At 47.8% G+C, this 15,000-nt stretch overlaps 4 protein-coding genes across 4 annotated transcripts; 3 read left to right on the forward strand and 1 right to left on the reverse strand.

Annotated features, from left to right (window-relative positions):
* Nucleotides 1-560: 560 nt before the first annotated feature.
* On the forward strand, nt 561-3,897 carry UA08_08490 (DNA ligase 4; the record flags this gene model as incomplete). Its single annotated transcript, XM_020263384.1, has 6 exons — nt 561-634; nt 708-2,770; nt 2,857-2,988; nt 3,046-3,187; nt 3,255-3,829; nt 3,890-3,897. The coding sequence occupies 6 exons, from the start codon at nt 561-563 to the stop codon at nt 3,895-3,897; spliced, it is 2,994 nt and encodes a 997-aa protein (XP_020116268.1).
* Nucleotides 3,898-4,098: 201 nt separating this feature from the next.
* Nucleotides 4,099-7,531, reverse strand: UA08_08491 (hypothetical protein; the record flags this gene model as incomplete). The annotated part of the gene is made up of 4 exons (XM_020263385.1): nt 4,099-6,761; nt 6,815-6,994; nt 7,049-7,283; nt 7,334-7,531. 4 exons carry the CDS (start codon nt 7,529-7,531, stop codon nt 4,099-4,101), a joined length of 3,276 nt encoding a protein of 1,091 aa, XP_020116293.1.
* A 604-nt stretch (nt 7,532-8,135) lies between these two features.
* UA08_08492 (hypothetical protein) lies at nt 8,136-9,932 on the forward strand (the record flags this gene model as incomplete). Its single annotated transcript, XM_020263386.1, has 1 exon — nt 8,136-9,932. The coding sequence occupies one exon, from the start codon at nt 8,136-8,138 to the stop codon at nt 9,930-9,932; it is 1,797 nt and encodes a 598-aa protein (XP_020116267.1).
* A 1,654-nt stretch (nt 9,933-11,586) lies between these two features.
* On the forward strand, nt 11,587-14,379 carry UA08_08493 (hypothetical protein; the record flags this gene model as incomplete). The annotated part of the gene is made up of 9 exons (XM_020263388.1): nt 11,587-11,744; nt 11,801-11,846; nt 11,945-12,360; nt 12,409-12,976; nt 13,035-13,073; nt 13,127-13,195; nt 13,258-13,505; nt 13,575-14,260; nt 14,336-14,379. 9 exons carry the CDS (start codon nt 11,587-11,589, stop codon nt 14,377-14,379), a joined length of 2,274 nt encoding a protein of 757 aa, XP_020116294.1.
* Between the last annotated feature and the right edge of the window lie 621 nt (nt 14,380-15,000).

Raw genomic sequence — 15,000 nt, forward strand, 5'->3', positions numbered from 1 at the left:
GAGAATTTAACAAGTTTATTCACGCCCATTCCAGTAGTTAGTGGATTTATTTCCTCAAATCTAACAGAAATTGCATCCTACCTCTCGACATATTTTTGCAGACGCTACAGCAGTGCTCATCCATTTCAGGTGCGTGATTGCAGTTAGGATTAGGGCTAATATAGTTGGGCTGGGCATGGTGACATGGGAAGATGGCGCATAATCCTTGTATGTTTGGCGAAGTGATTAAGTAGCATCTTGGTGGGCGGCTAATTGAGATTGATAAGGTGGTGAGCATTCCTAGTGTGAGCTTATAAACGAGTCTAAATCTTTAAGTGATGTTCTTTCTAGTTAACTAACTTAGAATGCTTTCTCTGAAGCTTAGTAAGCACCTGCCGCACTTGGCATGGAAAATAAGAAAATCCGGTTCCGGCACGTTCGCACTTGGTCTGTGCGTAGTGCCTCCGCAAAGCAATCCCGTCAGCGAATCAGAGAGCTTGCACGCTGAGGCTTCCTTTATGTCAATCAACAACATGTAGTTGCGTCTTCTTACATTCAGCCATAAAATATAGCTCTTCACCATGGATGATCGTGACGAGGACACGCAGATTCCCGACGCTAGTCCACTGAATGAAGAGCAGGACTTGGATGAGAAGTAAGAGTTAACATGCAACACGACTCAAGCGCGCCTTGAATCTGATCTCTTTTGCATGTAGATACCCAAACAGGCCTCGCAACCATGCGCCTACTCTTCCATTTCATGACCTCTTCATTGATATTTTCAACCCGTTAAATGACAACAAGAAGAAGCCCGGTGGTCACATGGCCACGGTCCGCAGAAAAGCTGCATCCAGTTTCACTCCTCAGGAGCGCCGGCGAGATATCATGCAGCGTTTCATCTCGCGTTGGCGAAAAGAAGTTGGCGATGACATCTATCCCGCGTTTCGACTTATTGTGCCTGACAAGGATCGGGACCGTGCCATGTACGGGATAAAGGAAAAGGTAATTGGCAAGCTTCTCGTCAGGATTATGAAAATCGACAAAAACTCCGAGGATGGCTTTAGTCTACTGAATTGGAAACTGCCTGGCCAGAGTGCTGCTAGTCGCATGGCAGGCGATTTCGCAGGTCGATGCTATGAAGTTCTATCGAAAAGACCGATGCGAACAGACGTTGGTGGCATGACCATCGAAGAGGTCAATGAGCGTTTAGACCAGCTATCATCGGCTTCCAAGGAGGACCAGCAGCTTCCAATACTGGCCGAGTTCTACCGACGCATGAACCCGGAAGAACTCATGTGGCTAATCCGCATAATCCTGCGACAAATGAAAGTTGGGGCCACAGAGCGAACGCTATTTAACGTGTGGCATCCGGATGCCGAAAGACTCTTTAGCATATCTAGCAGTTTGAGGCGGGTCTGCTGGGAGCTTCATGACCAAAATATTCGGCTGGAAGGTGATGATCGCGGCGTCTCTCTCATGCAATGTTTTCAACCACAGTTGGCACAGTTTCAGATGCATTCATTTGAAAAGATGGTGCAGCGAATGCGGCCTACGGAAGATGATCGAACATTTTGGATCGAGGAAAAGCTTGATGGCGAGCGGCTACAGCTGCACATGGCAACGGATGATTCTGTCCAGGGAGGCAAGAAATTTTCCTTTTGGTCACGTAAGGCCAAAGATTATACATATCTCTATGGAAACGGGTTTTATGACCCTAATGGCTCTCTGACTCGCCATTTAAAAGATGCCTTTGTCGATGGCGTGGATAATATCATCCTGGACGGCGAAATGATCACATGGGACCCCGAACAAGACGCACCGGTGCCGTTCGGTACTTTGAAGACAGCAGCTTTGGCGGAACAACGAGATCAGAATGCTAAAAAGCCACGCCCATTACTTCGGGTTTTTGACATTCTGTACCTGAATGACCGTGAACTGACACGATACACGCTGAGAGATCGTCGTAATGCCATTGAAAAGGCTATACGGCCTGTGCATCGGAGATTTGAAATACATCCTTATACGGAAGCCACCACGGCTGCCGAGATCGAGCCCATTCTTAGAAAAGTTGTCGAAGAAGCCTCTGAAGGTCTTGTCCTGAAGAATCCTCGGTCCCCGTATAGATTGAATGAACGCAATGATGATTGGATGAAGGTGAAACCAGAATACATGACGGAGTTTGGAGAGTCGCTAGACCTTGTGGTTATTGGAGGGTATTACGGTTCCGGAAAACGAGGAGGCGCTATTTCAAGTTATCTATGTGGTCTACGTGTGGATGACCCCAGCACTCAAGACGGATCGAGCGGGATGAAGTGCTATTCGTTTTGTAAAGTCGGTGGTGGTTTTACTGCCGCTGACTATGCGAACATTCGTCATCACACAGATGGCAAATGGAAACCCTGGAACCCCAAGAATCCCCCTTCTGAATTCATTGAACTTGCAGGTGGAGAGGCAGCTCAAAAGGAAAGACCAGATACATGGATTCGCCCAGATGAATCAGTTGTGATTTGTGTCAAAGCCGCATCCGTATCAGTCAGTGATGAATTTCGCATGGGGTTAACACTGCGATTTCCGCGTTTCAAAAAGCTGCGAATGGATAAAGACTGGAAAAGCTCATTGTCAGTGCAAGAGTTCTTGGATTTGAAATCGAATGTCGAAAAGGAGCAGAAAGAGAAAGAGTTCACCGTTGACAATTCCCGTCGAAAGCGCATTAAAAGAGCTACGAAGAAGCCCTTGGTTATTGCTGGCTATGACGAAGGTCCGAAAGTGGAATTTGCAGGTCTAGTTGGGAGTATATTCAATGAAATGAACTTTTGTATATTCCTCCCCCCCCTTCTTTCCTTCTCATTTGCATGGACAAGGACTGATAGTAACTAGTTATCATGAGCGATACAACCGCGCCGGAGAAAAAGAGCAAAGCCCAACTCGAGCAATTAATCAAATCCAATGGGGGCAAGATTTATCAGACTAATACAGCAGCGCCAGATACAGTATGTATAGCGGACCGAAGTAAGTTTCTCATTCTCGGACATAACGTGTTGAAACTGTGAATACCATGTCTAACAGCATTACCAGGAACTGTCAAAGTTGCATCGTTGCAAAAGAGTGCGCGTGACAATATTGTTCGACCTATCTGGCTATTTGACTGCATCAAGCAGAATGAAATTGACAAGAATCTGCCTTCATATTTACTCCCGCTGGAACCTAGGTAAGCGCGCATGAATATGCGAGGATTATATAGCATAGTCAGGTTGATCTAATCTGCCTTCTTTTAGACACATGTTCTTCACCAAAGAGGACCGACAAGATGAAATTGCCAGAAATGTCGACGACTACAACGATAGTTATACTCGGGACCTCACTCCCGAAGAACTCAGAGTCATTTTGGAAGGTGCAAAGTTCAAGAACGTATCTATCGACGATACGGAGGTAGCCCAACTATCTGAAAGTCTCGTCGCGGAAGCTCAGGGGCTAGCATCATCGACTGGAGGGAAAGAAGAGTTCCCACCCGGCTGGCTCTTCAAGGGCTTGACAATATATTTCCATAATCTCCTGTCATCTGAAAACCATCGACTTTGGCTCGCCCAAGAATTCACCGAATTCGGAGGCGCCGATATCGCCAATAGTCTGGATGATGATGATGATGACAATACCCCCACTCACGTTGTTATTGATATCAACAACAATGAAATCTCTACCAACCCAAATACCTCGGCACAAATATCGTCCATCCGCAAGATCCTTTCAGAAAGACGAATCTGTAGCAGCGATGGCTTGAGAATCCCGCATTTAGTCTCGGTGGAATGGATTGAGCAAAGCTGGAAGGAGAAGACGTTGCTAGATGAGGAGAGTATGTTTTTATAACCTTTCTTTTTCTTTCCCATCTGTCCTTTATCTACATTGAGAGTAGCTGGCTGACGTGGGTTAAATTGGCAGGGTTCTCTCTGGGTCGAGCTAGGTGAAGTGGCCGATGTAAGATGACTGAATGTTTGGTTTTGTATATGTAATTGACATGTACTGTGGAATATCTCTGCCGAGCGGTAGCAGCTATATACCTACATTTGCCTAATGAACGGAATCTTAGGAGAAAAGGCTCAGATTAACTTTTAAGGGAGAATTCTATTCCTGCATAGGCAATGAAACACGATCTCCTAGCCTCGACAAAATATCAATATACTCATGAGTTCCCCCCCACGTAGAAGCCAAGCTCGACAGAATCCGGATGCCTTCCTTTAGGATCCTCGACGGACCATGCAGACTACATATATCTCCTACTCCCGTGACGTTACCACTCATTGTCTGGCCTTCGCGTACAAACAGTTGCACAATTTCGTCGTCACATGGTCGATCGAGATGTATGAATGTTGGGGCAAGATCCGGCTCGCATATACTCGGCCGTTGCTGTGGCTGCAAGCCTTCCAACTCTACATCTGCCGTTGGTGACTTTCGCTGCGTACCGCATGGGTCATAGATGCACAAGCCGTACGCCCAGAGAGTGAGAGTGGCTAGGAATACAGCTATAGGTTCGTGAAAAGCATTCGTGGAGTAGCGACGGACGTACCATAGCACGGAGCCCGCGTGGACTATGGCGAGACGGGCTTTATATTGATCATGTCTCACCCATCGCCGCGCATGTTGCCAGGCGGGAGATCGCTCCAGTCCATTATCCCACGGGACTGTCCCATCTGCTAATGATGTAGCTAAGTTCCGAATTTCTTGAAACGGAACAAGGAGCACGATGCGCGCTGTATGTAGATGTAGTACGGTTGAATGCTCTAGACCTGCTGCCTTGGCGATAGTCCCATTCGCAAACCAGTGAAGTGTGTCTAGGCAGTCGCAGGCACTGTTGCGCCATTTGGAGTACATCGGAATACCCGGTAGCCAGACAGCATCTGAAGAAGGAATCGCTGCTTCTCGTGACTGTCTTGCTGCATTGGGATTCCAACATGTGAGTGGACTTTGGAAATAGTCGCTCACCTCCCACAGTCTTTGATAGAGTGCGTGGAGAAGCAGAGTGTGGCCAAACTCGCCAATATTAGAAACAAGCCTCTTCTCAATAAACAGAACTTCGGTAGCTGAGTAGAGTGATAGATTTTCTTCATGATTTAGCGCTTCCCAGGCCTTCTCTGACCCTGCATCCCACAAAATTTCGTGTGAAGGAATCGGTGCTTGCGCATCTTTCAGTGTGAACAAAGGCCGGAAATCGGTCTCAGTATAAACAAGAGTGCTATCAAGAAGCCAAATAAGGTAGCCAGTTCTTCGTGCCATCTCTAGCTCAACCCACTGTTTCCATGTAGTGCTACTATTAATATTTGGGTCTATATTTGAAAGGAGCTTTTCTTGATGAGCAAACCGCACAAGGTCACTCAATGAACTGAGGCCTAAGCTCTTGGCTTGATCATCACCGCCGTAGATGAGCCCAATGCAATTAAGTAGCATCGCCTGAATCAACCAGATGGGTACTGATGCAGGCTTATATGTTTCTTTCTCAACGAGAATGGCCCGTCGTGCGAATTCCTGGAGGGGATATGCATAGCGTGCAGTATCCGGCGAATTTATGAGACAGGAGCCGATTCCTGAGATTGTAAGAATCAGGATCCAGTGAGCTTCGTTTAAATCGAATGTTGGCATGTGAAATACCGGGTAAACAGATTGAAATTCGTCGAGGTAATGACACAGGAAATACGATAACAGATCTGCTCCCGGGAATTCACTGGATTCGAAAGGCGTGAATAGAGTCTGAGCACAACATAGCTTGTTGAACATATTGAGGATGGTTCCGTAAGTGCTGGGCGGAATTTGCCTTACAGTCGAGGTATTCAGGCATATTTCATGGGCGAGTTTCTCATGTATTGCGGGAAATGCCAATTTTGTCTGTGGTACAGTCCCCGCTACGTGTACTTTGAATGACGAAATCAGATTTTCTGAAGGTGCCCAACAAGTCTTTCGTTTTCGTTTCTGTTTCGTATGGCGGGATCCTTCGCCATCTACATAATGGTCACCGAAACCCAATTTTTCATCATTTGATGCGGAGAGCGAAGACCCATCTGGTGATAGGCTACTAAGTAATTGGGAGCTTTTTGTGGTAGTAAAAGGCAAGGAACAGGACTGCTCTGTGAGACCAAGCATAGCTATATGACCCATATCTGTTGTGGGCTCTAGCCATTCGTCTTTCGCGTTCAGACTTTCTAGCCACCATTCATGAGCAGTGTCGTATGAGAAATCCGGGTCCATAGGCTGTAAGGAGTCGAGATCCTTCGAGAAATCAATTGGAAGCCAATTCATGCTTAGATCATCTACTGGCTGGAACAGCTCTGGATCTAAAGGTAACTCCAACCCTGAAGACTGGGCAATGTCGAGAGACATGTCATTCCTATGGGCCTGTGGGGGATTTGGACATTCTCCTTCTGTCAAGATAGTGTTTTGTATAGCTATTTGAAGGGCATCTGTGTTATCCTGAGAACACGCCCGGGGTGAATCGAAAGCATACGGAGAATAGGATTTATCCAAAGTCTGCTCATGAAGGTTTTGATGTTGAGGCTCGGAAGTAGGGGAAGTTGCATCTGGTCGACTAAACAGCCTATCACTTCGTACATCGGACGATGAATTAGGGCTTGCCCTATCTGACGGAGTTCTTGAATCATAAGTTATAAACCGAAACTGAAATTGTTGAGACCTTTGCTGAAGTGATGGGCTTCTATTAGGATCCAACGAGGTTTGCTGCCTTGTTGTATTCAAGACAGACTGCTGTCCAACAGATTCCTTCTGAGAGGAGATCTTAGCTGTTGTACCGGTGGCAGTATCTTTAAGTTTTGAGCGCCTCTCCGTAGGGTACTGGCAGCTGATTGTACGAGTTTGGCATCGATGACAAGGTTCGCCGCCGCTACATCTGACGCGAGCAGATGCGCATTGAAAACATGCCCGGAAAGTCTTAACCGTGATTCTGTGCATCCGATCCAATCGTCCTTCCACCCCTGGAGCGTGGTGACTTTGATCATGCCGATGAAGAGTATCACTGCTCACGAATCAATGGCTGGCCAAGCGACACAAAGGCACATGCCACACATACCTCCTTGAGAAACGACGGTTGCATTGGACACATTCAAAAGGTTTCTCCTTTGTATGGCTCCGAAGATGCCTTTTGAGATGCTCTGGCCTCCTGAATGAAGTGTTGCAGACAGAACATTTCGAAGTCGGAGCCTTCCGGTGTTCTCGGCTCGCTTGACCCTCCATCGACCGCCAGTGTTTGTCAAATTAACGGCCAGCGTGTTCGTAGCAAATGTGCTTTGCAGGTTGCCAATAGCCTCTGACGTGCAATAATATGCACCAGAACTCGATAGTCATGGATTTGGACCGTCCCCGAACAGTAGTTGGCGAGGGGAAGGAAGAGGTTGGGGGTGAACAACGCGGGGAAGGAATCCGGGGTAGCGGCTTCTACATTAATGAAGTGGCCGCTGCTCCTTCCTCCTTCCACCTTCCAAGCCCCGTTTCGTTCCCGCATCCTCGTCGAGTGAGAACCTCCAACGCCCCGAGGCACAGCGAGCCCAACCATGCCAGCATCGCCTCTGCTGCGTGTTTCCTGTGCTGCGAATGGTGGAACAGCGTGCGTATGCCTCCTCCGCTTCTCCACATCGGCTAATTTCTTTTTGCCGAACGATTGCTCGATTGATGCATGGCTCGTCGTCTGTCAATCTAATCCATGCATGCGTAACACGACATCGGATGCATGCCAACCTACTGCACTGAAGCATGTCAATTATCCTACGGCCATCCGCCAAGCTCTGCGACGCATACCAACGCAGAAATAGACTTGGTATGTATGCATAAGCTATGTTGACAACGGGCGAGCTTCGGAGCTTCTTTATATCACGAACACCCTCTCTATCTCTCCTATGTTCTCATGGACTCAGAATTCATTGATTTATAACTAACTAGCTGTATTATTGCTTCCAAGTTCCCACACTCCATGACTAAGGCAAGAACGTGCAGCCATTTGCAGAAAATGGCACTAGCTCCCGGAAACTCCGCCCTTTCGAAACCAGCCAACAACCATCCACAATTTCCACATCGCTGACCCTGTCGCACATTCCAGCATCAGGAAACCACAAAAAAATTATCACCTTATGGCATCCTGCAAGTAAAGTTTATATGCTGCCATGAGCGGCGGCGGTATCCAGACTGCCGTTCGTGACGGTCGGCGCACTTCTCGACAATCTACTGGCAATGGCATGAATACCACCGCCCTCCAGGGTGCGAACATCGCATTCAATGCCTACTCTGCACAACGAGGATTTCAACCGAATACGCCCAACAGAAGCGAGATAACTCGAATGGCCCCGAAATCCGATTCACTCCGTTCAGCCCAGCATCGTGCTGAATCCGATGCCGATGATGCCGAATCCGTGTCCGAGTTGCCAGAAGCTGGTCTTGTCATGGATAGGATAAAAGCATTCTCCGCATCTAGGAACAACGCTGTGCTGCCGAGTATTCAGAGCAGAAAACACGGCGATGTTCTACAATCAGAGCCCCCGCAAATACAAGCTGCAGCACTGGCAGCTATAAGATCTGCGAGTCGCACTCCTCAATCTACACCTTCCTCCCGGTCGATCTCACCGATCACGAGAACGACGACCGGAACTAGTCCTTCCCGGAGAAAGGCTATTTCGCCAGCGCCGAAGCCCGATTTTCTGTCCGCTGCTCGAAGCCCTAGGCCCCTGCACGCCCCAGCCCCAGTTCGAAAGGTCCCAGTTACTGCACATTCGCTGGCGAATATCACAGACGAGGGAAAAGCTAGAGCGAACAGTGAACGACCGCAATCTAGGAAACCTGATTCTATTAAGAACCCGGCTACAAAAGAGGCGGCGAGGAACCGGCCAAAAGCAGAGAATATTATCAATCCATCGTCCGATAGAGAGCGAAGAATTTCGCCTCTCAGACAGCCATTGGGGTCTCAATTGGATAAAGATGAACAACCTAAGCTGACACCGCCAACCTCTAAGCCTAAACCAGCTGCAACAAACATTGAAGAGAAAAACTTGCAACCCGAACCACCCAAAAGAAATGTGCCCCGTCTACGTGATGATACCTACACAAGCGCACCTCAGTCCCCTCGAAGCAGTACTACAAGAATTCCTGACACAAGTCAGCCAGATACTCCCACTAGACGCTTTTCATATGCACCGTCAACTTTTGACGAGGCGACAACCCCCGGTAATTTCCATAATACCATCAGTCGTCAAGATACTGGGGATACGGAAAGTACCACGGGCATGACAAAAGAATCTTTAGCAAATGCGATAATTGCTTCTTCCTTGGCTTCATCTCGCGCACCGTCACCGTACACCCCTCTTCCCCCGCTTCCTCCACCTCGTCGTTCGCGATCTCGTTCTCTACTGCATCCAGGAGATATTTTAAAGAAGGATGTTCGCAAGACTCCTAGTCCTCCAAAAGGAATGCGGCAAACTCTTAGGGAGCCCCACAAATCTGATGATGAGGTCAATAAGAACTCGAATCGGCGCCATTTGATCAAACATCACCCTCATAAGCACCATGAAGGCAACCGCAGACGCTGGCGTCAAGAGGTTACAGAACCTGCCCGCAAAAGATACGAAGGAGTATGGGCGGCAAACAAGGGGCTGTGGGTACCCCCGGATAGTATGCTGTATCGAATTTTCCCTGATCTGCCACGCGCCCTGGTAGTTTCAGACCTCGTGGTGCATCTCGTGGTGCGTGATATCTGGACACGCAGCCGTTTACCCGATCACACTCTCGAACAAATATGGAATCTAGTCGACCGCAAGGGAATCGGCATGCTAGCGCGGGAAGAGTTTGTGGTCGGCTTGTGGCTTATCGACGAGACCCTCCGAGGACATAAGATTCCCGTGAAGGTGCCGGACAGCGTATGGGACTCCGTTCGTCACTCGCCGGGCATTAAGGTGCCGCAAGAGTTTTGATAATGAATCGATAGACGAATAGAGCTCGCGCGCATATATAAGTAATGAAGTATATACACATACACATGCGTTTCTTTTCTACAGGATGTATCACCGCCTAGGTGGCGTCTATGCCACATGGCATGGCATATACACCCAGCTGGCTAGAGCCAATAATGTCAACGTCCCACTGTGACCCATCTTTCATCTCGAGGCTTAAACCTTTGCACACTTTGCCTGGTGTAATAAGCACCGTAGAACCTGGCTATCTCCGAATTATCAATTCTTAGCTCGCTAGGCATATTGACCTTCCGTTCGTTATAGCCAGGTTCTATCCCGTAGCAGACAATAAGATTTTTTTGCTAATGCGCTCAGACCGCGTAAACCATTAACCAGCATGGTCCATGAAGAACGTCTCGTCAAAGCGCGCGAATGAGAGCGCACGGCGGAGGGCGCAATTAAATAACAGCGCGGGTCTGGCTCTTTTTGGCGTCCGGAATCTCGCCTGGACCTCGCCGAGCGGGCCCTACGTCGACCCCTTCTGCGCCAACACGCCAACTCCACTATCGCGTTTGCTCCATGCCTGAACGCTCTAATATAATCCATGCTGTCTGTTGGTCGTCTAGGACTGCTTCCAGGAGCCTGGTCTTGGAGGACGAGTGTACTTCTGGCTGAGTTCGTGTGGCTAGACTCGTACGAAGCGCAGAATCACAGAGCTTCAGAACTACAGATCTAACAGTGACACCCTCGCAGGACAAATATCCAATGCGTCCAGATATGCTGGTTCCGATCAAATTGACATGCTGCCGGGCCTAGAATACACTGGATCTCTCTCAGCCTCCCCACTGGCCAGGCCATTTTTTGTCTGACTCTGGAATGACACAGCGAAAGTTTCTTCCGCCTCGTTGCCGTATGATGTGCATCATCGAGAAAGCTAAATGTCCTGCTGCTAAGAGGCGATACAGCACTGAGCAGGCTGTGGCTGAAGAGTGGCGGCTTAGTATTCATGCATCTACGGAAGTCAGGAATAGAAACGTTGAGAAGAACCGGGTCGTCAAATGTCCGGCTGTTACGCTATGTACGCCCTCAGGTCTCCACTACCATGGCAGCCAGGACCCAGGAGTGGCAGGAGTCAAGAGAATTTCAATCATCATTGCCCGAAACAACCCTGGAACTCGCGGAAGACAGGATCGTGGATCATGGCGCGAAATTTCGTCCACTAATCCTTTTCGGTCCTGCAAGCAAATCCCGATATATGACAACAAACCCATACATCGGGATTTGCTTTTCTCTCGACGCCTACTATGGCGGGTTCAGTAGTCCTGCTAGCAAATACCACCCATGATTAACTTTTGTAACTGGTCCTTTCCCAACTTGGACGAAAAGAGGTACTTTTCTTCTTTCCCCTGACCAAAAAAGGCATCAGTCCTTTGTTTTGGGACTGCAAGAAGAGTTGATTATGCCCACTCTCTTCTCTTTTCTCAGCCCGACTCGGAGTCAATAGAATCAATGAATGATTTGATTGAGGCGTTTGATCGGTAGTCCACCTTCTTGACTTGGGCGGGCTCAGAATATACGTATATACATCATAAAGTCAGAAAGCTCCGGATTCTCCGCAGTTGGGAATCCAATATCTAGGTTTCACCGCCATTTAAGGCAGCTCTATGCCATCGAAATGGTGTTAGGGCATAGTCAATACCAGCCAGACCTCCAGGAGCATCAGTTTCTCGAAGAGCACTACCAACAGCAAACAGAGACTTCTCAGCCCTCCGGTCAAGCTGTTGCTCGAAGGAAATTTGCCAAACCTCCCGTCAAAGTAGCCTGTCTGGCATGGTGAGATCAGCCATGCCTTGATGAGAAAAAGCAATACTGACCTGCCTTCTTGATAGCCGAGCCTCCCGCACGCGATGTGATGGGCAAGAGCCCTGCTCAAGCGTATGTTCTCTCCCCTCGTTTTATTCTCCTTTTCCTGTATCGGAAAAAGATTTCGAGTAACTGCTAAATTGTCACTCCGTTGCCAACCCCCCCAAAAGTGCGCAAACAAAGGAAAAACGTGCTCATATCTTCCCAGCAAACGTGGAGGACCTAGAAAGAAGAGAGCCACTGCTCCAACGTCTGCTCCTGATGACCTCGTTCAAGATAGCTCATGGGAACCCCCCGCCGTTCAACGTACTCATTATGACGAAGGTGAGCAGAGGCCGGTCCTGTCTCTGATCCGATTACACATTGACTTTGGAAAATCAGCCGATGGAGTTTTTAGTCAAATTGATCCTCTGTCCTTGCCCGGGGCTGGCTTGAGACATCTCGACTTTGCCCCGGAGGTGCAAGGTATGTTCGCTGGAATGTTTGCTCCTCCTAGTGAAGGAAATCCCCCGGCTGTACCGCAAGTATCCCCGACCACAAGTGGTAAGCAGCCCACGGTAAGAGCCTACGGAAGCGAACAAGAGATGTAAGTCTTACGAGTAACTGGGTCATTGACGTAACTGACATGGTGTAGATTGAATGCGTACTACGAGTTCATTCACCAATACTTGCCGATATTGCCCCCAAGAATATCTCAACCTGGTCCAGATCTGCCGTTAGAAGATGCAGGCTCTCATTCAAACTCACCGTCTGACGAAGTCAGCCTTGTGTACCAGCCAATCTCTCCACTTAGCTGCGCAATCTCCGCGATCCTTGCCCTTGTTCCGCTACAAAACGTCCCAGATTCGGCCAGTGTTATGTTACGACGGTCATATGCTCAAACTTATGCTCGGTTAGCAACAACGAGGATTGAAGCTGATGGGGAGATCATTGATTCGGTAACCGATCCTTCTCAGGCGTTAAATTACGCTCAGCCAACGATCAATAGACAGCCATTCCATCCTCGAGCTCCTGTCGAATTAGAAAGCATCCTGGCCCTATTGATACTATCTATATATGAGTACGCTCAACGTGGCAACATGATGAAGATGAGGTATCGTGCCGGCCAGGCATGGGTTATAGCCATGAATTTATCCATCTACGCACTCGGGCCGGAGCAAGACGAGTTTACCGAAGCAAAAAGAAGAGCGTGGTGGATGACTGTAAGCAAGTTCATATCGTGTTAACTTGCGTAAACAAATGTTGACTGGGATATCACAGTACTATTGTGTTCTTCAGGGCTCTATTGTTAGCGTTACGGTATACTCTTTTACGAATTGGTCCATGGTGGTAGCAAAGCTGACTTACTATAGCCTTCACCCGTGATGATCAACGACCCTCGTTTCACGACACCTTATCCTCAGTTTGCCTCAGATCCGGAGGTATCTCATCTCCTAACTTGGATCAAAATGTTTCCTTACTGATAATTTATGTATATATATAGGGCTGGTCGATCTTGATTCAGGCACAACAACTGCTTATAGCCTCCAACCAGTTCACCGTGGACCTAAACAGGTGCTTGAAGTCTCGGTCCAATATGCAGTGGGTATATGAACAAATGAAGCAACTCGATGTGTGGGCATCGTCATTAATGACGCAAGCAAATGCTCCAATTGGCGTTTCCCGGTCTGGCGTTGCGGAGATCGACACAGCTGAAAGTATTCGGGCCATCTCAAGAATCAAGCTCTCTAGGTAAGGAGATGTCTCTCACAGAGTTTAGTTCTGGAACGATAGTTCTGACATGATTTTCAACATTTCCAGCGCCCAGATAAAAACACATCAGTTTCGAGCTTTCTCAGACCTTCCCGTCTTCATCAAGAAGCACTATGATTTGTCACCTGCAAGTTCCAGGATCAATGAGCCATTTCATTTGGCGAGCAACGAAAGAGACGCCAATCCGCTAGAATGCCAATGCCATCAATTTCAGACATTAGACAATATTTTGCCCGGAGAATTGAGCGGTCCAAGCCCAGACTCATCGGCGGTGGCAGCTTCTGCGCCCATTATTCATGCACACTATTGCTGGCTAGGAGCCGGTTTTCCATTCAGTACTCAGCATTCCTCAGATGTGTGTCTACGAGCAGCTTTGATTATCTCCCACATGCTTGGTAGACTGCCATACCCTCTCTGCAACAGCGGCCGTCGCGACTCCAGTTCCAGGCATCATCAACAAGGATTTGCAGATGCTGCATTACTAGACCCCCGCCAACAGCTGCCACGCACAATGCCCTACTTTGCTAGCTGCGCTATGGAGGGAAGTTATGCGCTGCTTATGCTTGTCTACAAGACACGCGTTGCTAAGGATCGAGCGTCAAATATAATGTACGACGCTGGGCATGATCCCTCAGCTGAACGACTCATTGAAGAATTAAGTCATGGCTTAGAACACATTGTTGGCGCGGTCTCTAATTATTCGCAGGCTTTTGAGGCATTAGAAGGAATGAGAGGTACTTTTTACATATACTATTCTTACCAAATTTCCCTTTTTTACTAATCTTTGTGCAACAATCTCTCTCTATCAGATAACATCGAAAATGCAATTCGGACGGCGTTCTCACAACCTTGATTTGGTATGCATAGTGGGCGGCTCTTTGGATCTTTTTCGATATCCCGTTTGTACAGAGGAATTTTTTTTAACGGCCGGATGTCTTGCATAAGGTGGTGGTTTTGGAGTCTTTTAGATCTTTTGATCTCTCTCTCTCTCTCTCTTTCTCTATCAGTATCCATATTTCGAGGCGGTTCAATTTGTTTCTTTATAACATATGGCGTGGACTTTTACTTAACTATGTAGTTACTATGTATTTGATAGATAGTTCAGGTGTCTTTCGAAAAATACCCAGTAGATACCAGAAAATGCGATCCCATCTATACCTAGGTAGTCTACTATGAACAAGGTCCGGGATGACATTTCAACCTACATATTACATCAGTATGTAAAATGACTGCCAACCTTGAAAACATAGAGAGCGAGCAATTGAAATTTCAGTTGACACCTCAGTAGAATTCGGATATGATTTAATGTCGCTTGCCAATTCATGTTTACCAAAATGTCGAATGTAAAAGGCACCCTCATACAAAAGCCACTTTGACACCCAGAATGAAGAAAGAAACATAAGTCTCGGTGATTTCAGCAACAAAGAGAAAGGGTGCCTGGCAGGTTGTTTCTTTCTATAGCTTTAGTTACCCA

Source organism: Talaromyces atroroseus, assembly GCF_001907595.1.
Source record: "Talaromyces atroroseus strain IBT 11181 chromosome Unknown scaffold_14, whole genome shotgun sequence".
In the NCBI taxonomy this organism is placed as follows: Eukaryota; Fungi; Ascomycota; class Eurotiomycetes; order Eurotiales; family Trichocomaceae; genus Talaromyces; species Talaromyces atroroseus.